Here is a 21,574-nt window from a genome sequence, read left to right as displayed (position 1 = left end):
ACTATGGTTGGTAGATAACTAGTGAGTTTTCATTATGATCTGCCAAGCTCACATTTTTCTTTATTACTTTATTCAGTTGAAATTGAATTATTAATAATTGAATTTTATAGTTCATTGCCTATATTGTCCCCAATTAGTACATAAACTATCCGCAGTTTCTGTTTTTGAGATTTTCCATCCTTAAACCAGAGGCCTTTATTCTGCCTCTGGCTTTTCACAGAAACACCTGCTGGGATGTCAGAGTGGTCTAAACTTATCAGTATAGGAGTGGGCAAACAGCTCATCGGGTAGTAAGGAGTCTGACTTTTTTAAAAACCCATAAAAGAAAATGAATATGCTAAAGTAATATATATGGCTCAAAAGCCTAAAATAGTTATTATCTGGGTCTTTATTGAAAAAAAGTGTACTGACTTTTACTCTTAAACTTTCCCATTCTTTTCTTCCCTTCCAAGCATTCAACATTGTTTGTCTTTGTCACTGATAGGTGATTCAGCAAGATGGGAGGGATTAAGTCATAGTAGACTTAAATTGGGAAGAACCTAATTTGTAATCTCATTAGACCAGTGTTTTCTCAACCTTTTGTTTATGTGATTTCTTTCAGTACTTTCTTACTCTACCATCTCTGTATTCCTACCAGCCAAGATTTTCTCAAGCCTTACCTTTTATAATTTGTATTATAAAACAATAGCTGTGTTTAATGTTATTTTAAAAGTACATATCCTACCAAGGCCCATTATAATACTTCCCCCATTACTGTACCAAATTTTTAAATTACCTGAGAATATTGATGAAGACAAAATCATATTTGTTCCCCACTTTTCCTCTTTCTATATCTTGCATATAATACATTTTAAGCAAATATTTATTTTAATTATAACTTAAGGGAGCCTTCATTATATTGTCCCAAAAGTGATTACTATTAATAACTTCAGCAGTTAGTGTTTGTAGACTCTTTTTACTTATTTCATGGAAAATTGACCCTAATATCTAATACTTATACCTTTGAGAATTCTTTTCCGTATTAGAAATATGTGGTTATGTCAACAGTAATCAAGAAATGACTTCTTATTTTCTAGAGTAGTTTGAGGAGAGGGGAAGGCACCTGGGTGGCTCAGTCAGTTAAGCAACCAACTCTTGATTACTGCTCTGGTTGTGATCTTAGTGACCTGAGATTGAGCGTGTGTCAAGCTCCACATTCAACAGGGAGTCCACTTCTCTCCCTCTCCCTCTGCACCTCCCTCAACATGTGCACTCTCTCTCTCTCTCTCTCTCCCTCTCTCTTTTTTTTTCTGGTTAAAAAAAAAAAGTTGTGTGTGTGTGGTTTTTTAAAATAAAATTAGGGAGACATACGTACTTTTTAAAAAATTTTTAAAATTTATTTATTTGAGAGAGAGAGGGAGAGCAAGCACACATGCAGAGAAGCAGACTCCCATTGAACATAGTGCCAGACAGGGCTTGATTCCACAACCCTGAGATCATCACCTAAGCCAAAATCAAAAGTCTGATGTTTACCCAGCTGATCTACCCAGGTGCCCCAAGACATTAGTCCTTTTCAACATTTTATTAAAATATCTGTAATCTTCATATCTGATGTTAGATTAGCAGTTCTCAAATGCTTTGGTTTTGAGACCCTATTATACTCTTTAAAAATATTGAGGATCCTGGGATGCCTGGGTGGCTCAATTATCACGTTAGCATAGATAACATTTTATGAAAGTAACTCTTTGCCAACACATTAAAAAATTTGGTGAATAGAGTAGCATTGTTTTATTTTTCTGCAATTTCATTAATGTCTGGTCCCACAGTACAGAGCAGAATGCTCATATCTGCTGCATTCAATCCATTTTGTTTTTTTTTTTCTTTTGGTTAAAATATATGGGAAAAATCTGTTCTGACTGATGATATGTAATTAGAAAAGGGAGGAGTGTTTCAGCAGTCTGTTGTTGTTTAAGAAGCATATTCTTCGATACTACACCAAAACTCAATAAGCTGTAGTTTAAAAAAAAATTAGTTGTATTATGGAAGCTGAAACCGAATCAATGAACCTTTCATATTCTATTTCATGAAAATCTGCTGATCTGTCTTGTACTTTGAATGCATCTTTTATCCAAACAAGATAATCAATATTCTGTTTGTTTGGTTGGTTGGTTTTTGCTGGGCATGAGGTAGAGTTTGAACTCAGGCCCTGAGATAAAGAACCAAGAACCGAGCTGAAGTCAAGAGTCGGTAGCTCAATCAACTGAGCCACCCAGTGCCCACAAACATGCTTTTGTAACATCATGATTGGTTATTTGAAAATGTTAGTTTACTGAATTATGCAGATCTTCCAAAGATTAACACAATAACAAACTATCACATTGCTCACTACTACCGCAGATCTCATCAGTAAAATTTTTTAGGTATTGGGAAGCTTTCAAGCCAAATACAGATTTGCCAAAATTCTAATTTTCTTGGGGAGTCTGGCTGTCTCAGTTGTTAGAGCATGTGACTTTTGATCTTGGGGTTAAATCTGAGCCCCATGTTGGGTGTAAAGGTTATTTATAAGTAAAATCTTAAAACTAAAATTCTAATTTTTTCTTGGAAGCTCAAAATTTATTATCTATAATGATGAATATTAATTGTTTTTCTTAAAGTGACAGCCTCACTTTGTTTATTTTTGAGAAAATATCTGTCAGGTGTTGAAACCTGAGTAATCATAGTTTGTATCAGTCCCTCTTTCAGGCAAAGATGGTAATCAGTAAAAAAAAAAAAAAAAAAATACTGGTAGTACATCTCACAATTCAAACAGGTAAACAGGTGTTTTTCCTCAAGACATCTATCATATATACATCAGTATATGTCAGAAGTGTTTTGTGTATATTCCCCATTTCATTACACAGAATATTAAAAGACTTATGCTCAGGGGCTAGTGTTTAATAAAATAAACTTTTTCTGCTTCATCAACAGCATTTTTAAGTGAAACTGGCTTTTTTTTGTTGTTGTTAATTTTGCTGAAGTAGTACATGGCAGTAAAAAATACCATGACTACAAGTACAGTAGATGCCACTGCTGTACTGCTTTTGTTCCTGCTAGGGTGCTGGCAGTTTTACTCATTATTGCTTCATCAGAGCAAATGTCAACACATTTCAAAAGGCAGATAACATCTTGGTATTGTTGTGGGTATAGTTTTTACCTTGGGGACTACTGAAAGGGTTTTAGAAATCCCCAGAAGTTCAGGGACCACACTTTAAGACTTGCTTAGATGACTAAAAGGCATTCATGTTCAGATGAGTGACCATAATTTTTCAGCTATTGATGATCTGTGTTCTGTAACATCTCCATTATTTCTCTAACATTCCTTTAAAACAAATAAGCTGAGTGAATCCTTTTCCAGTACTGTCAAGGACCAAAGAGTGAAAAGTTGACAAGTCTATGATTAAGAAGTCTATTCTAGAAAAAAAAAAAAAAAAAATCACTTCTCTGTATTCAGGTGAGGCACTAACCAGGTACTTGAATTTGAATTTGATGAAGTACTTAGGCCCTGTATGGCTCTGGTTTTTTATTCTAGAGTGATTCTTAGACTAGTTGATTTCCACATTAGCTTTTTTTTTTTTTTTTTTTTAAGATTTTATTTATTCATGAGACACAGAGAGAGAGAGAGGCAGAGACATAGGCAGAAGGAGAAGCAGGCTTCATGTAGGAAGCTCGTTGTGGGACTTGATCCCAGAACTCTGGGATCACGCCCTGGGCCAAAGGCAGACTCTCAACCATTGAGCCACCCAGGCATCCCTCCACATTACCTTCTAATGCTCAGATTCCAAAATACTATTATTAAGTAGCTATCTAGTAATATTCTTAAAATTAACAGCTATTGAATTAGCTGCTTTCCTTTTATCTTTCTTTTAACCTTATCTCTTTTAGCTAAAACCAGACCTTGATTAGGAAATCACTTTTTGAACATCTAATTAAGGCTATTAGGAAAGGCAAAGAAAAAAATGAATTTTCTCTTTATAAAAGAGCTGGAGTAAAATGAAAAATAAGATGTGTTAAAGCTGGATATGGGTACAAAAGCATTCATTATATTGCCTTCTGTATTTTACTATCTGTTTGAAATACTACAAGATAAAAATTTTTAAGAGGTCAAGAAATGAAAGACTTATAATTGATGAAGATAGTGAACTTCTAATGTAATTACTACCAGTTGACACCACTATGAATATGAAAGACTAAATGCATATGATTTTCTTGAATCTTTTCCATTTTGCTCCATTTTCTTGTTTGTTTTATTTCAAATCTTACTAATATTGGATAGGTTAAAGAACTTTAAACTGGAGATTGAAATAATTGAGTTATGCAGCTAAATAGCTGTGCTTCCTTTTCTTACTGTTTCTGAATCAATAAAATGGAAGTAATCATTCCTGTGTTCAAAAAGTCAAATGAATCTTAAATAAAACTACCTCATAAGCCCTAACGTTCTGAGTTTATTGCAAGGTAGTATTTTTTTAAAGAGGAAAAAAAGGAATGTGTTTTTATATGTGATTAAGTACAACTACATTTCTCACTTTTTCAGGCCACTCGACCAGATATGATCAGGATCTTGTCAGCAGCCCTTCATGTGGTATTGAGGAGGGATATGTCCCTGAACCGAAGACTTTATGCATGGCTTCTTGGTAGGTGTTTGGTGTGTATTGTCCTAGCTGAGGAAAGATAGAAATTCCCCATACATAAATATTATCAAGTTATGTGTATGTCCTAAATAAAGAAACTAATACTTTGCTTGAATAGACAATAAAAAAATATAAATGGTATTTTCTATTATTTGAAGAAATTTCAAAATCTTCTTAAGAGAGGCTATTTTAACCCATAAGTTGTGTTTTCTTTGACAAGATTTTTTTCCACTTATAAGTTGAGGCTTTTATACTGTGAATATGTAGACAAAGCAAGATAAATTAATAACCAAAGTAATAACATAATTTTCAAAACTTTGAAGTCATCAAAAGAATCAGAACTATTACTACTGTCCCACACATGGCTCCTTAACAATCTCCCACTCAAGCAGTAAGTTCTTTGTTCTTCCATACTTTTTGTGAGTGTTTGGCCTGTCTTCACAACTCCTTACTGTCCAGAGTGAAAAGATACAATATATCTTAACTTGGATTTTCTGACTCTTCAGCTATTTCACTGTTTGTAAGATTAAAAAAAAAAAAAAAAAAAGGCAGGATAATGCTGGAATACTATGATACTCACTTACATATTGAATTGGTTTCCCTTTATTAAACTATCTAAAATGATCTCTCTTGCTGACATTGATTGGGCTACTAATTGGTAAGTGTTTGGTGCTGTTTTTGAGATATTTGTTGTTTTGGTCTTTAGTGAACAACAGTTTTGAGAATTCCATTTTAATTTATTTTGCTATTTGTTTCCATGGAGGTTTTGATAACAACGGTGCTATCATAGGACCCAGAAGCACAAGACACAGTAATCCTGAAGAACATGCCACTTACTATTTCACTACCTTTTCAAAAGAATTGTTGGTGCAGGTAATAAACGCTTTCACTTTATTTTTTGGTTACTCCCTGATCAGTGAGTTACTCAACAAATGTAAGGTCCTGTCTTAATTGAATTAGTATGTCTGGACACCTGGGTGGCTCAGCAGTTAAGCCCCTGCCTTCAGCTCAGGGTGTGATCCTGGAGTCCCAGGATCCAGTCCCACATTGGGTTCCCTGCATGGAGCCTGCTTCTCCCTCTGCCTACGTCTCTGCCTCTCTCTGTGTCTCTTATGAATAAATAAATAAAATCTTTTAAAAAAAAAAAAAAGAATTAGTTTGTCATGGAAGGGTGGAAACAAGGCTCACAAATATCCTAACAATGACTATAACAAGCAAATGATTACAATAAAATGGGTAAGTAATCTTTAGATTTACTTCCAGTTAAGTACAGAGATTTTTTTTACTTTGTTATGACTTTATTAATACATAGTTTCAGCTTCTCACCTCTCTGCCCTATGAATTGGAGATCTTCCAAAAATGAGCTAGGACCTGCGTTATTTCCTCTGAAGCCTCTTGGAAATTTGGGTTGCAAAAGGAATCTAAATGTGGTAAAATTACTGTTGTAATGGGAAAGTTAAAATGAGCCATAGTTTTATTTTTTATTATTTTTATTTTAATTATGAGATATTCAAGGTAACTCAAACAGGAAATACATGGTTTCTGAAGCATTTTTAAGTGAGTGAGGTTATAGGAATTCAGTTTTGAGTTACCAGTGGGAAGACAATTGCATAGTAGCAGATGCTGTCATGGTACTATGCCATACAGTACCTGTATGTTGATGAGACCTGTTGATGATGCTGTTATATTAAATAGAAACATTTTTATCTTTTAGGCAAAAAGTTAAAGTAACTCATGAATTTTTCTAGATTTTTTTAACTTTTCCACTTTTTTTTCTAGAGAAATGTAAGCACTCTTTTTTTTTCTCAAGATGGATGAATATAACTTTTTTCCCCCTTAGCAGAGGAAAAAACCTAACTTCAGTGAAAGAACTTAAGAAAAGCAATAGATGTATATGTGCTGCCAAAGCGAGCACAGAAAAGCAATAGATCTAAATCTCTATTACATATGGTCGTATTTAATTTTTTCCTTAAGAAAAAAGTATTTGCATCTGTTTATTTAAATGACTAATATCCTTTTTCTTTTTTAAAGGCAATGGTGGGGATCTTACAAGTGAATGGATTTGGAGAAGAGAGCACTTTAATGCAGGATCTAAAACCTTTTCGTATTTTAATCAGTTTACTTGACAAACCTGAGCTAGGTAATATATACTGTCCTAGGGCGTAAGATCATGTGTGGTTGTTTTGTACTGCCTCATAATAAAAGTAAGACAAAGTCATGACATAGAGAAATTGCTGTATTTTGAGGTGGCCTTCAAATACAGGTTCTCAACAATTTCTTAACTCTAGAACGTTAAGAAGATACAAATGTATATACCCAACCCATTTGTTCTCATATTTTACCTTGTACTATGTATGTAATGTATGTATGTAACAGAAGAGGCATTTTAAAGATAATATCTAAGCTCTTCTTAATCCTGATTAACTGAAGCATCTATGATCTGTCATGACTGTCTGTCTTATAGTTCACAAAATTCAAGTACTTGAGCAAAAGATATCTAGGTTCTCTCTCTCAGCTTAATTCCCCATGTCCCCTTTGTTTTGTGTGTTCTCCCTTTCTCCACTGTATATTTCTCAGATATTAGGTCTATTAGGAAGTTCATTATGGCACCTGAGACAGAAATTAAGAAAAACCAAAAATATTAGAAACAATAAAATGAAATATAAAATGTGTAGTTTTATTAAATTATATGCAGATGTTTTAGCAAATATGCATGTCTTCTCACCAACTCTTAAAAATGCAAAATTTTAAATATAAAAACAAGTTGTATTGATGGCTTTGATAATTTATTTTTAGCTGTTGTGCGATAATAGATGAAGCTCAGAAATTTTTTTAAGGAGATTGGCATCTGTTGTAGTCAAGTTTTTTTCAAATCATTTAAAATAATATCAGTAGTAATAAAAGTATTTATTGAATACTTAATATATTCTGGGAACTATGCTACCAACCTTATAAATAATTTTTCCTAACCCTGTAACAGCCCTGTAATTTTGGTATCATCCTCATTCTAGGCAAGGAAACCAAAACTCAGAGAAGTTAAATAACTTTTCCAAGGATGTTGCTATTAACTGCCAAACACACTTGCTTGATTCTATAATTTTTAGAATGTCAATCTGTTAAATAAACATTTGTTCAGATCAAAATGTGAAGTTTAATGTAGCTTCTAGAAAAAATTATTTTTTTCAAAATAGTTGTTTTAAAGCATCCTGTAATCAGGCCAATTTGTAAATAATCCTGATTTGTCAATGCTAATTAATTATTGTCTTTAATATGTATATTAATTTTAGGACCTGTAATTCTGGAAGATGTCCTAATTGAAGTATTTAGAACATTATATTCTCAATGCAAAGCAGAATTGGATCTTCAAATGGAACCACCCTTCAGCAAGGATCATGCTCAGTTAAGCAGGTGGATTACCAAAAAACTAAGCATGGATACAAAAATGTCCTTATTTATTAATATTCATGAAGTAGACACTGCTCTATGAAATTTGTGTTCCTGAGTATCTGATTTTGAATACTACTGTATTTTGGCAATATGAACTTTCATGATTAACTGTGCTGATCTTTGAAGTAGGCATTTTATAGTAGAACCACCACGTTCCAGGGTTGGTTCTCAATCTAACTCATTAGAATACTAAGTTTTAACAGTTAATATGAAGATAAAGATTCCAGGGAGTTTATTCACACTTTCCAAACTAAAAGGAGATTAACTGCCACATGCCAGTTAGTAATGGAAATTGTACCTTGCTTGGTACTGGGCCTGGTTGTTTGGGTGGGGTTGTGCCTCTTGGTTACTCAACACACTCAGGAGACCAAATCACAGTTCAGAAAAAGATTGAACTTGGAGTTAAATGAATCAAAGGGCACCAGGTGTTATTTCAACATTTTTTTTTTCAAGTTGTGGTTATTTCTTCTTTCAGGTATATATACAAATATGTATTTTTTTAATGCCTGGGAAAAGTCATGGAATATTAGCATATCCTTTTCTCTAACTCGGTGGTAGATTCATGTTGACAATGTCATAACCATAAAGTCTCATCTGTCATTATAACAAAGGTTTCAAGACTATAGTTCCTTTTACATAATTTGCATTCCATTTGTGTCTCTTCAGTGAGGCTTTGGAGATAACCTGGGCTTTCCTAAAACACAATTTTACATATTAAAACATTTTAGGAAAAAAAATTTTTAAAAAAAGAAAAAATAAATAAAACATTTTAGGACAGTTTCTGATTTCTGTTAAATATCCCTGTACTTTTTGTTTGAGAAGTTAATATTGACTACCCTGGTACCCGATTTCATTCTTTACACTGCCTGATAATCTATATTGCCCCATAGCATACTCAGTGAGTCTTTTGTGCTATTGATAGTACCGCACTATAAATAAAAACAACTGTTTTAGCTGTTAGGAAAGGTGGCAGGAGATGATAGGAAAGTGGGTGGTTAATAGGCCAGAGGACCCCCCCTTGAAATAAGTTTTTTTTTTCCCTGATGGAATTTTAGTAATAATGGCAATTTATGGTATTATTTTGTTTTTCAGCTAAGAATAATAATTTTCAAGGAAAATAAAAGAATGTAGTGCCAAATAACAGGTCCTCAGGGTTCAAAAATAACTTGTTCTTTTGCTGGAAGCACAGCTATTTTTTCTTCTCGAAGGCTCATTTCTGATCTTGATCCATACATTTGAGTTATGAAAACCTGACTTTGGAAAAGTAACCACATACAAAGTAATAGAGTGTCAGTATATAAAAATTATTTGTTGCAATTTTCTCACTAGCAAATGTTCTAGCAAATACCTAGGAATATGTACTGTCCTAACAACATTGTACTCAAATTTAATTCTGAAAAAATAAATGTTAATATTTCTTAGTTTTTGTTTGTTTCTCTTTTCCTTTTTTAGTAAATTAAGGGAAAATAAGAAAACAGCAGAGCTGATTAAAACTGCCAACCTTCTTTTTAATTCCTTTGAGCCTTACTATATGTGGGATTACGTTGCACGTTGGTTTGAAGAATGTTGTAGGTATGTTAAACTGTTTCATTCATTTTAATTTAGTAGCATCCAAAGCCAATTTTAAGTTTTTGAGTCTAACGAAAAGAATGTTCTTTTATATATTCTACTACTACTGACAACTATTAATTATTTAGTAGCCATAATCTGGCTCTGTCGTGTCACTTAGAACCATTGATCATATGCTTTTGAAGTTGAAAAGGAGTTTAGAAAACAAGGTATTTAGTCACCAACATAGCTGAAAGATTTTCTCTCTCCAGTTTATAGTAATCCAGTTTTTCTTCATTGTTAAGAAAATAACAAATTTGTGGCTGCTGCCTCAGTATACTTTACCAAAATGATTCCCACTTTTAATAACAAAAAATTCCTAGGAGATTCTTGTGTTTTTAAACTCCTAGAGCTTGCCCATTTTGTCACTGGTGAGTGATAAAAGCCCTCTACCTCTTAGGACATAAAGTATAAAAACTCTGAAAACCCAAGAATACTGTGAACCTGAGTGGAATGAATCTGTGGATTCTAGACAAAATCCTCTCAGAACCAGATTAACCTCTCAAGCCCTGGGAGCATGTAGTCAAAAAGTAAGCATGTACAATCTTGGAATTAGAAGTCTTTTAAAAATATGAAACATTAATCCCTTTAATGGTTTAGAAAGTTGTTTGCTTACTCATTCAACAGATAATGAGCACCTGGGAATATAGACAGCCCCTGTCTTCAAATACCTTATAATGGGAACAAGTGAAACATGCACATGCTTATTCTTAGAATTAAATTAAAAGTTACAGATATGTTGGGGCTTCTGGGTGGCTTAGTCATTGAAGCATCTGCCATAGGCCCAGGTCATGATCACAGGGTCCTGGGATCAAGCCCAGGTCAAGCTCCTTGCTCAGCAGATAGTCTGCTTCTCCCTCTCCCTCTGCTCCCCCCCCCCCCCCCCCCCCCCGCCGCTTGTGCTGGTGCTCTCTCTTTCTCATAAATAAATAAATAAACAGACTTCTTAAAAAAGGTTACGGATGCCTTAATATATTAAAATGTAGTAGGAATGTTGAAGAATAATGAGTATCTTTTTGCCACCTAGCCCTGGGTTTCCACCTTCACAAACACTCATCCATTCTTCTTTGCCCTTCTGTACTATTCCCTGAACACACATCGATTGACTGAACCTTCACTCCTGCTGCTGAGTCTTCACTTGTGCTATTTCTTCTAAAACATTCTTCCCCTTAGCTCATCTGGGAGATCGATAGCTTTCCTTTCTTTTTTTTTTTTTTTTTTAAGATTTTATTTATTTATTCATTAGAGACAGAGAGAGAGGCAGAGACACAGGCAGAGAGAGAAGCAGGCTCCTCGCAGGGAGCCCGATGCAGGACACGATCCCAGGACCGTGGGATCTTGTCTTGAGCCAAAGGCAGACATTCAACCTCCTGAGCCACCCAGGCGTCCCTTCTATGACTCCCTTAAATCTCCCATCAGAATCAATTCCTGCACTGCCATATTGTTACATTTATTTATCTATACACTTTTATTTCTTGCTTGTTAGGGACTCTGTCATATTCTTTGCGTCTTCAGAGTGTAGGGCAATATATGGTCTAGGACTAATATGATTTAAAGTGAATGTTTGTTGGAGGATTGAGTCAGAAGAGGTTTCCTGGTGGAGACACCTTTTGATCTCAGACCTTGAAGGATGGATGCATTCTGAATTTGAGAGAATGAGTTTGAGGGAAGATGGCGAATCAGGAGGACAAGTTGGTATTAAAAAAAAAGCCCCAAGGTTATAAATCAAGCAACAAGCAATCCGTTTTAACTAGAGATGATATGTGTAGTGGAAACCATGGGAAATAAGTCCAAAAGAGTGAGAGCCACCCAGAACACTTGGAAGAGGGTGAGCATTCCAGGGAGAGTTATAAGCCTAGGAATATTGCTTTGGAAATTTTTCACTTAGAGTTAAGTGTTCTAGGGGAACGGAAATTTCACAGGGACATCAATGTGTGTGTCCCAGTGTTGACTCTCATTAAAAAGAACGTGATGTATGTATGATATAAATATACATACCACTTGGTAGTATACTCAATAAAGTGAATTTTGTCCTTTTAGGAGAACATTGCATGCCAGACTTCAGATTGGGCCTGGAGATAGTAGTGAGTCATCTGAGTTACAGCTAACGAATTTCTGCTTACTGGTGGATTTTTTGTTGGATATAGTTTCTTTGGTAAGACCACTTTGGTAAAAAAGTATTGAAGAAACGTAATAACATAGTTCAAATATTTCATTTGGAGATAGACCTCATCTGTCAATAAATTTTCTCTTCAATGTTAAATTGATTTTTTTTTCCCCTTTTGGCAAAGCTTTTTTTTCCTATGAATTTTTCCAAGTTTTGTCCTCTGATATATATATGTTTTATGTAATACATGGAATATACTTCACAACTGCATGTTACTGAAATCCTAAATGTTAATGTATAGTGGTTTAATGCTGCATTTATATTTAACTAATAATTCTTTCTGTTAAATGAAGACTGTTGGAAATCTTTTCTCCTTTTCTCTCCTGCATTCTTTGCTTTCTCATTTTGAAGCCTACTAGAAGTATGAGGGTGCTGTGTCAGGTATGATATTTGGCCTGTTTTGTCTTGAACTGATTGCATTCACTTTTGTTATAGTTTCAGTAATATAGCAGATAAAACTGGGGTTATTTTATAATATATACCTTGAAGTACTTAAATTGAGAATTTGGGAATAGAAATTTTATAAGCCAGTAATAACATGGCCATACAATGTTAATTAAGAGCATGATACATATAAAGTATTACAGATGAGTAAAATTATTTCTTTTGTGTTACGTACATTAAAAATAAATGAAATAATAGAATTTTATGGATATATATATATGTGTATATATATATATATATATATATATATATATATATATATATATATATAAACTTTTGTCATTTCATTTTTCATCTTCAGGAGACTTACATTGAAATCCAGACAGAACACTTGCCCCAGTTGCTGCTCAGGATGATTTCTGCCCTGACAAGCCATCTCCAGACATTGCACTTGTCTGAACTCACAGATTCACTCAGGCTCTGCTCAAAGATCCTTAGCAAGGTTCAACCTCCACTCTTATCTGCCAGCTCTGGAGGTGTGTTGCAATTTACAAGTGGGCAGAGCAACTCAGTCAAAGAATGGGAAGACAAAAAGGTAAGGTTTGCTATTATTTTTGGTATTAGACCGACTGTATTTCTTCAAAGCAGACTAGTTTATATATAGTCATTTAAATATTATTGAATTTTTTTTTTAGATTCAGTTGTTGTGGCAGTAGACCATCTCTTAGGCTTTTGGCAATTTAGCTGTCTATATCAGCCCTCCACTAAAAATATAATTAAGCAAGATATGTAATTTTTAACTTTCTGGTAGCCATATTAAAAAACAGAAACAGGTGAAAATAATTTAATTATATTTTATTTAGCCCAATATAGCTAATATATTATTTTAGCATATAATCAATATAAAATTGATGTAATATTTTAAAAATGAGGTATTTTACATTTCTTTTTTGTACTAACTCTTCAAAATTCCAGCATGCATTTTATATTTACAGCATTGAATTGCAAAATTTTTATCAGAAATAATTGATCTGTATTTAATTTTATAGTGTACGTTTAAAAAACTAAATTCACATACCAAGTTATTCTAAACCTATGTAAAAGTTGTATCATAACTAAAACATTACTTTTTTGAACTTTAATTAAAAAAAAATTTAGTTCCTTTGCCAGATCAGCCATATTGGAAGAGCTTAGTAGCCACATGTGGCTACCATATTGGACAGCAGGTTTATTTTTTATTTATTTATTTATTTTTAATTTTATTTATTTATGATAGTCACACAGAGAGAGAGAGAGAGAGGCAGAGACACAGGCAGAGGGAGAAGCAGGCTCCATGCACCGGGAGCCCGACGTGGGATTCAATCCCGGGTCTCCAGGATCGCGCCCTGGGCCAAAGGCAGGCGCTAAACCGCTCTGGGGTTTAGCGGATCCCTGGACAGCGGGTTTATAGTCTAAACTGTACTGGTCCTTTTCACATATACACTAAATTTTTGTGTGTGTGCTCTTCTTGATACCTAGAATCTTTCTGCTCGATTCAATCTTCCAGATTCTTAATGCCAGCTTTCTAATTTTAAATAGAATTACGTAATTTTAATTTCTGGCCATAGTATCATACTTAAAACAACTGTGATGCACCTATGGAAAAAAACACATAGATAATTCCATTGAATTTAGGCACTATTTTAAAAACAAAGATTTAAAATTTTCTCTTATTTGGGATTCATTACCTAAATCCTGGGTTTGTATAGTTGCCCTTTTTTTTTTTCAGTTGCTTTTTAAAATTTTTTTACAGCTAGCAAAATATTTTATCAGGATCATCTAATATAACCTTTCCCATCAAGTATTAATCTTAAAACTTTTTTTTTTTTAAGATTTTATTTATTTATTCATGAGAGACACAGACAGAGAGAGAGAGAGTGAGAGAGAGAGAGAGGCAGAGACACAGGCAGAGGGAGAAGCAGGCTCCATGCAGGAAGCCTGACGTGGGACCTGATCCCAGGACCCTGAGATCACAACCTGGGCCAAAGGCAGGCACCCAACCGCTGAGCAATTCAGGTGTCCCAATCTTAAAAACTTTTTTAGTGAACTTTTTAAATGTATTGTTTTTCATATATGAAAAGAATGTCCCTGACCCATGTTCAGTTTAAACATATCCCAGGATTATCTTACATAAACCAAAACCAGTCTCTTATTTTCGTTCCTACCTGTTTATTATTTATATGTGATACATAATACTGATTCTGTTAGGAGAATTGATTTTGTTCTGTTTCCTTAATTTATGCCTCTAGGATGTACTTAGAAATAAACCTAAAATAGTTGCTAACTGCTTTGTTTTTTGTTCTTTTTTTTTTTAAGATTTATTTATTTATTCATGAGAGACACTGAGAAAGAGAGGTAGAGACATAGGCAGCAGGAGAAGCATGCTCCTTGCATGGAGTCTGATGCAGGACTCGATCCCCGGATCCCAGGGGTCATGAGCCAAAGGCAGGAGCCCCCAACTGCTGAGACATCCTGGCATCCCTGTTTTTTGAATGAGATTAGTTCAAAATGGGAGGACTTCAGCACTCTCATTAGCATATTCAAATATGTATTTATTATATAGAAAACATCTAGAGGCACTTATTGATGGTTATAGGTTAAGGTAAATGGGAACATACATTCATAATTGGGTATTAACTTGAAAGTATGCTTTACCCTCTCCTCTCTCTTTGGTTCTCTTCTGTATTCTCAGACTATATGTGTTCTTCCCTTTTCTTTTACCAAAGCACACTGATATTATCTTCACTGAAATGTCTAAAATTTATTATATTTGAAAGCTGAGGGTATTTTCTTTTTTTTTAAAGTATAAGTGAAGGAATGATTCTTTAAAAAAATCATTACTCTAATTTTGTCTCCATGTACTTAGTACATTTTTTAAAAGTCATCATATTAGATATATATATCCAAATGTCCAAAACATGTCATTTCTTTCTCTTTTCAGAAATATATTTTATTATAAAATAATCTGAAACAGTTATATAATATAGACCATACAACTAAATAAATGTATATAAGTTTAACTGAATTTATAGCTTGAATTCTATTAATGTAATGTCCATTGTTTTATGATCCTTATATGAAAAAGATTAATACAGAAATAACTTTACAATAATAAGCTAATGACAGTTGTATCATTTAAATAAGGCTTCTTTTCAAAAAGGTGTTACAGGATTTTAGATGGTTTTAACCTTTCAAATTAGAAATGTTGACAGTTCAATTCTGATTGCTGCCTTTAAACTTTGGCAGTGTGATATGGAAGGTTCTCATTCTGTTATAGTAATAGTAAAAATACCATGAAGTTCAGAATCATCTAAGCAAAGCTCTTCTAATAACTGCTAACCTTATTTGCTATGTAAGCTTGGGCAGATTTTGTTTTCAACTTCCCTGGACCCTCAGTAGCTTACCTTTGAAAGAAATAGAGCAGACAGCCTCTCTTTATCCAATACCCACTTTGTGTATTCATTGGTGAAGTAGGCACAGTCCCTGACTACCTGACCCATTTTTGCTGGTTGGGAGGCAGGGGCCAGCTCCTACAGAACCTTTTCACCATGCTGGGGCTTTTATTCTTTATTTTAGAAGCAATGGGAAGACATAGGGTAACAGGCAAGTGATATAACATGATTCATGTAATAGATAAATTACTTGCAGTGTGGAGCCTGGATCTCAGAAACAAAATGGATGTGGGGAGACCTGCAGTAGTGCAGGCAAGAGGTGGTGGTAACATGCTATTAAGATGGGGACATGAAGACTGAGAAATAAATGGATTAGCCATATATTGAAGAGAGAAAAATCTCTACTAATGGATTAGAAAGGGTAATGAATGATCACTGACATTTATTGTTTACTAACTGGCAGGTACTAAGCCATGCGTTTTATATATACTGTTTTACTTAATCCTCACAGCAACTGTAAGATTAGGAACTGTTGGTATCTCAATTATATTTATCAGGATACTGTTTAGATAGGTTAAATAGCTTGCCAAACTAGTAAGTGTCAGAATCTTAGCTAATTCGTGGTTAGTACCCTTAACCACTATTCTGAAGTGGCTATAGGGAAAGTGAGAAGGTAAGGTGGAGAAGATCCCAAGAACCCCTAGGTTTCTGTCTTTTGATTTGATGAATGGTGATGCCATTCACTGAAGCAAGGAACACTGTGTGAGGCCCAGCTTTGTAGCAGCAGAACATTTAGTTTGTATCTTCAATAATCTTCAATAAGATCACTTTTTAGTGATTAAAAAGTGCTCTTATTCAGGTTCAGCTTATGCTTTGGCATGGTCCCCAAGCAATGCATGATATGTACAACTTTTGTCTCCTTAAACTAAGCCAGAAAATATGCTCAGTGATTGTACTTCTCCTGTCTTTGTAGGAAGGGGATGGTTAATGCATTCCAGCTCCACTCCAGTGGCTGGTCCATGTTTTGTTGATAATTTTAATTGTCTTTCTATCTTATTCAGATTTCAAACTTACTCCTTTTATTCCTAGTACCTAATACAGTGTCTGGCGTATATATAATGTAGGTTCAGCATCTGTTTGTCAAAAGAATGTAAGATTGATGGCAAACATTTAAATAGTACTTTACACATTTCATACAGAAATTTCACATAACTGGTTTCTGAACAGATGACCTATTAGAATTTATTTCTGATTTTTAAAATTTCTCATTCCTTGCATTGTTTAGACATTAGGAAAGTGATTTCATGAAGTAGACTGAATAAATTGTCACTTGTTTGAAAATAAGGATATATAGAGATCATAGAGATTTGTGCATATACATATTTTGCCCTCAAGAACCCAGCCTTTGGATCCCTGGGTGGCGCAGAGGTTTGGTGCCTGCCTGTGGCCCAGGGCGCGATCCTGGAGACCCGGGATCAAATCCCACGTCGGGCTCCTGGCGCATGGAGCCTGCTTCTCCCTCTGCCTCTCTCTCTCTCTCTGTGTGTGTGTGACTATCATAAATATATAAAAATAAAAAATTAAAAAAAATAAAAGTGATGGTAAAGCAGTGTGCAAAATTTAAAAAAAACAAAAAGAACCCAGCCTTATGTTATGTATGTAGTGAATAATAAACACTTAGCGAATGAGTTTATATTAATCTATTTATTAGACTCATGAGTATTTCCTATTGATTATCATAGACCTATGAATCAGTTGTAGAAATTGTTCTGAGATTCAAACAGACATGTAGATTAAGTTTTAAATCATCTAATCCAACTGACATCTCTCAAAGCATGGCCATTTCTAATTTTTAATTTCTAATATACACATTTAACTGCTTAGCCTTTGCTCTTTTTAATGTCTACCAGGTATCATCAGTTTCTCTCGAAAATCCTAGTGAAGTGTTTGAAGATGGAGAAAATCCACCAAGTAGTCGATCATCAGAGAGTGGATTCACTGAGTTTATACAGTATCAAGCAGACCGAAGTGATGACATTGACAGAGACCTGAGTGAGGGGCAGAGGACAGCTACCATCCCCATTGGTAGCACATCCTCTGAGACAGAAACAGCCTCCACTGTGGGATCTGAAGAAACCATCATCCAGCCCCCATCCATAGTCACTCAGGGGACGGCACCTCGAAGTGGGAAGACAGCCCAGAAAACCGCAATGCAGTGCTGCTTGGAGTACGTCCAGCAGTTTCTCACCAGACTTATCAATCTCTACATCATTCAGGGTAACACTTTTTCTCAGGCTTTGGCTACAGAGCATCCGGGGGATCCCAGTCGAGAGCAAGGAGAGACTTCAAAATGGGACAGGGATTCGCATGGAGATGTAAAAGAGAGAAACATAAGTAAACACAAAACTTCAAAAGAATACCTTTCTGCCTTCCTTTCTGCCTGCCAGCTCTTCCTGGAGTGCTCCAGTTTCCCAGTTTACATTGCAGAGGGGAACCATACCTCAGACTTACATACTGAAAAATCAGAGACTGGTAAGGTCATCTTGGTTTTATGTATATATTTAAATATTTTTTACAACACACTTTTTTTTTTTTTTAAGAAGCACTCAGATATTAAAACTGGGATTTTTTTTTTTTAGCCAGTTAATTTTTTAAGGTGTTATTTTAATTTGTAGATTTTTTTTAATGAAATACTATCTTTATGGGGAGATATATATTGCTATATTGGAAAAAGTGATTTTGATGTCTTTCACTGTTTGCTTGCAAATGAGTAGAAGCTAAGAAGGAAATTAACTCCTTTGGAGAAACATAATGTAACATTTAAATCCATTGGTTTCCTTTATTAAGTGTTTAGTATTATTTAATTTTTTTATATAGGCACACCCAAAATGCAGCGAGTGCTACATAATGTTTATTGATTAATGTACTGTGTGTCAGGACAGGGAAATAGATTTATGACTTGGCATAAAGAAAATTACATACCAAAAAAGTTTATGAAATTCATGTTGCTGTTTTATTTTCTTAAAGCTCCAGTCTAGGTGAGAAATTATGGAATTATGGTTTTTCTAACAGATCAAGGCCAGAAGGTAGTAAGAAGAGGTGCTTTGTTTTTTTCTTAAATTAACCTGGAAGTGAGAGTCTGTGTGAAAGGTTTATCATGATGCAGTGTGTTGTCTTCCGTCTTTTGTTTCAGACTGGGAGCATGTGCAGCCTCCACTGTGGCTCCAGACTCTGATGAATGCTTGCAGCCACGCAAGTGATTTCAGTGTGCAGAGTGTTGCTATTTCATTAGTCATGGACCTGGTGGGACTGACTCAGTCTGTGGCCATGGTCACTGGGGAAAACATCAACAGTGTGGAGCCTGCACAACCCTTAAGTCCAAACCAGGGAAGAGTAGCAGTCGTTATTAGACCCCCCCTCACTCCGGGCAATCTGAGATACATAGCTGAGAAGACTGAATTTTTCAAGGTAAATTCTAAGAAATATGGACATGACTAAGATGGTACTTGACCTAGTTTGCTTAGCAGAGATTTTAAAGATGGTAATCAGCCTTCATTAAAAACCTCTTCATATTTTACTATATAGAAAAAGATGTATACCACACTTAATCTATACTACTTGGCCAGTCTTGTCCCCAGTTTTGTGAGAAGGAAGAAGATAAGGACGAGAGGAGTTGAGGATGAGGTTAGAGAAAGCAAGCAATAGGGCTCTATACTCTAAAGCCATGGAGCTGAGTAACTACAGCTAAAAAAGAAGTAAGTTCATTTATACAGTGAAACTTATTTTCCACATGGTGGGGTTATGACACTTACTCTTCATAGAGTATAATTTCAGCTCTCCAAAACTTCCAGGAAAAGTGTTTTTTTTTGACTCTCTATTATCTGATTATCATCTGTGGTGTATGATGCCATTCACAAAAAAATGCACAGTTTTTTATTTTGATCACAGCAGTGCAGATGATATCTTCTACATAGAAAGAACATCAAGTATATTGGATTATATTACATCTTAAAGTAGGTAGATTCTTTGTATATAAAGCTTTTTAAAAGTTTTATCTCATTTCAAGTCATTGTGCCTCACCAGATCATTTCTCCTACTAGATTTAGAGTTGGTTTTTCTGTAATAACATTATGGTGGTAAACCCTAAAAACGGTTACATTTTTTGTTAATGCTATCATAGATCATCAAGTACTATGTTAACATGTGTAACTCTGAAATACATACAACCTATATTTTATGTATCTTAAGTAATTTGGATATTTGAACTATGAATTATATTTAATTTTGTAACATATAACCATAAATATTAAATTATATTCAATGTGGGATTTGTATCCTCCTAAGGCTACGTATTCTAGCAATACTTTACTAAATGTCATTAAAGGTAGTGAAATGGGGTTCTCTCTGGTACCTGTAGAAAGTATTTACATGTTTGATGTTTAAAATAAATATCATTAGGAAGGGACCTTAAAAAATAAAAATTCATCATTAAAGATCTATCATAAGAGGTTCTAATGGCCTGGATGACCAAAAAGTGAGCACATGGAAAGCTACACTTCATCCTTGTGGCATAAATGAATGTTGAAGACCTTCAAGGTCTGGTATTCAGAGGCTTGTACATAACAGGAAATGCTTGTTAAATAAGTTTTAATTTATGGTGTCGTAACATTGTCACTTTTACATCTTTTTCTATAGCATGTAGCTTTAACATTGTGGGATCAGCTGGGAGATAGGACACCTCAGCACCATCAGAAAAGTGTGGAACTGTTTTATCAATTACATAACTTGGTTCCTTCTTCTAGCATCTGTGAGGATGTTATAAGTCAGCAGTTAACCCATAAAGATAAGGTAAATTCTTTTTTTTATCTTGTCCCTCCCTCACCTCCCCCACTCCCATTATACCAAAAGGTAAATTAAAGAAACTTTACCAAAACTATTATAGCTAATATCTGATTAGAGATTATATAAATTCATTCAGAGTGATCTTCATGTCTTTAAAACAAATTTCTTCTGTTCTCTTTAGAAGAAAGTTCTTTACAAAAGCATCAGTAATAGGAGAAATCAAGTAACCCATAATCAAATACTGGGTTTATTTCTTAGTTTAGGACATCAGTTGTGGATAGCAGTGATTCAAGTTGTTGCTGGGCCAAGTTCTTGGATTACTTAAGGAGGAATCAATAGCCTTGTTTTGGAAGTATGGCTGCATTAACTAATGTATGTGAAATGAAGTGATGTGTGTATGAAGTTACATTTATAAGCCACAGAATGCTAATATATGAGATATTATTTGCATTATAATAAATATTCAAAATAAGGATTTTGTATCCTAATGTATATGAAATGATCCATAAGTCAGTAAGAGTAAAAGTAATAGAATTATAGGTGCTCCTGAGAAGAAGCCAGAGCTATCATTCTGGTTGACCTCTTCAGGGCAGGGTTTTGTTTTTAGATTTTATTTATTTATTCATGAGAGACACACAGAGAGAGAGGCAGAGGTACAGGCAGAGAGAGAAGCAGGCTCCGTGCAGGGAGCCTGATGTGGGACTTGATCCCAGGACTCCCAGATCACTCCCTGAGCCAAAGGCAGACGCCCAACTGCTGAGCCACCCAGACATCCCTTCAGGGCAGTTTAATGAACTGTGGTCTTCCCATGCCTACTCTGTAACGTCAATCAAAGATTTTATTAAACAGCTCTTAGCAGTGCATCACCTTAATTTTTAAGTACTGTAAACGCTAGTGAGTTTGAATGGGCCATTAAAAAGAAAAAGGCATTGTGTTGAGTAAATGAAGCTTTTGGCAAGAAGGGAAGTGGCAAATGAAGGAATAAGAGGAATAAGTTGGGTGGTGGGCACTGAGGGAGGCACTTGGCGGGATGAGACTGGGTGTTATGC

General features: G+C 34.7%; 1 protein-coding gene across 7 annotated transcripts in view; it reads left to right on the top strand.

The window, feature by feature from the left end:
* Window positions 1–21,574, top strand: part of DOP1A (DOP1 leucine zipper like protein A) — a 108,582-nt gene that overhangs the window by 51,897 nt on the left and 35,111 nt on the right. For 3 of the 7 annotated variants that reach the window (XM_077903227.1, XM_077903223.1, XM_077903224.1), the window contains exons 7-17: window positions 4,550–4,649; window positions 5,410–5,519; window positions 6,678–6,786; window positions 7,934–8,054; window positions 9,546–9,665; window positions 11,742–11,856; window positions 12,220–12,249; window positions 12,614–12,847; window positions 17,594–18,215; window positions 18,877–19,151; window positions 20,379–20,531. In XM_077903227.1, coding sequence (XP_077759353.1) covers window positions 4,550–4,649; window positions 5,410–5,519; window positions 6,678–6,786; window positions 7,934–8,054; window positions 9,546–9,665; window positions 11,742–11,856; window positions 12,220–12,249; window positions 12,614–12,847; window positions 17,594–18,215; window positions 18,877–19,151; window positions 20,379–20,531 — 1,989 coding nt within the window. The remainder of the gene's footprint in view (window positions 1–4,549; window positions 4,650–5,409; window positions 5,520–6,677; window positions 6,787–7,933; window positions 8,055–9,545; window positions 9,666–11,741; window positions 11,857–12,219; window positions 12,250–12,613; window positions 12,848–17,593; window positions 18,216–18,876; window positions 19,152–20,378; window positions 20,532–21,574) is intronic. The other 4 variants (XM_077903228.1, XM_077903225.1, XM_077903229.1 and 1 more) reach the window with 2 other exon arrangements.

This window comes from Canis aureus, chromosome 7 (assembly GCF_053574225.1).
Source record: "Canis aureus isolate CA01 chromosome 7, VMU_Caureus_v.1.0, whole genome shotgun sequence".
Classification (NCBI taxonomy): domain Eukaryota; kingdom Metazoa; phylum Chordata; class Mammalia; order Carnivora; family Canidae; genus Canis; species Canis aureus.
Note: the sequence above shows the minus strand (reverse complement) of the source record. Positions and strands in the feature narration are given on the sequence as shown.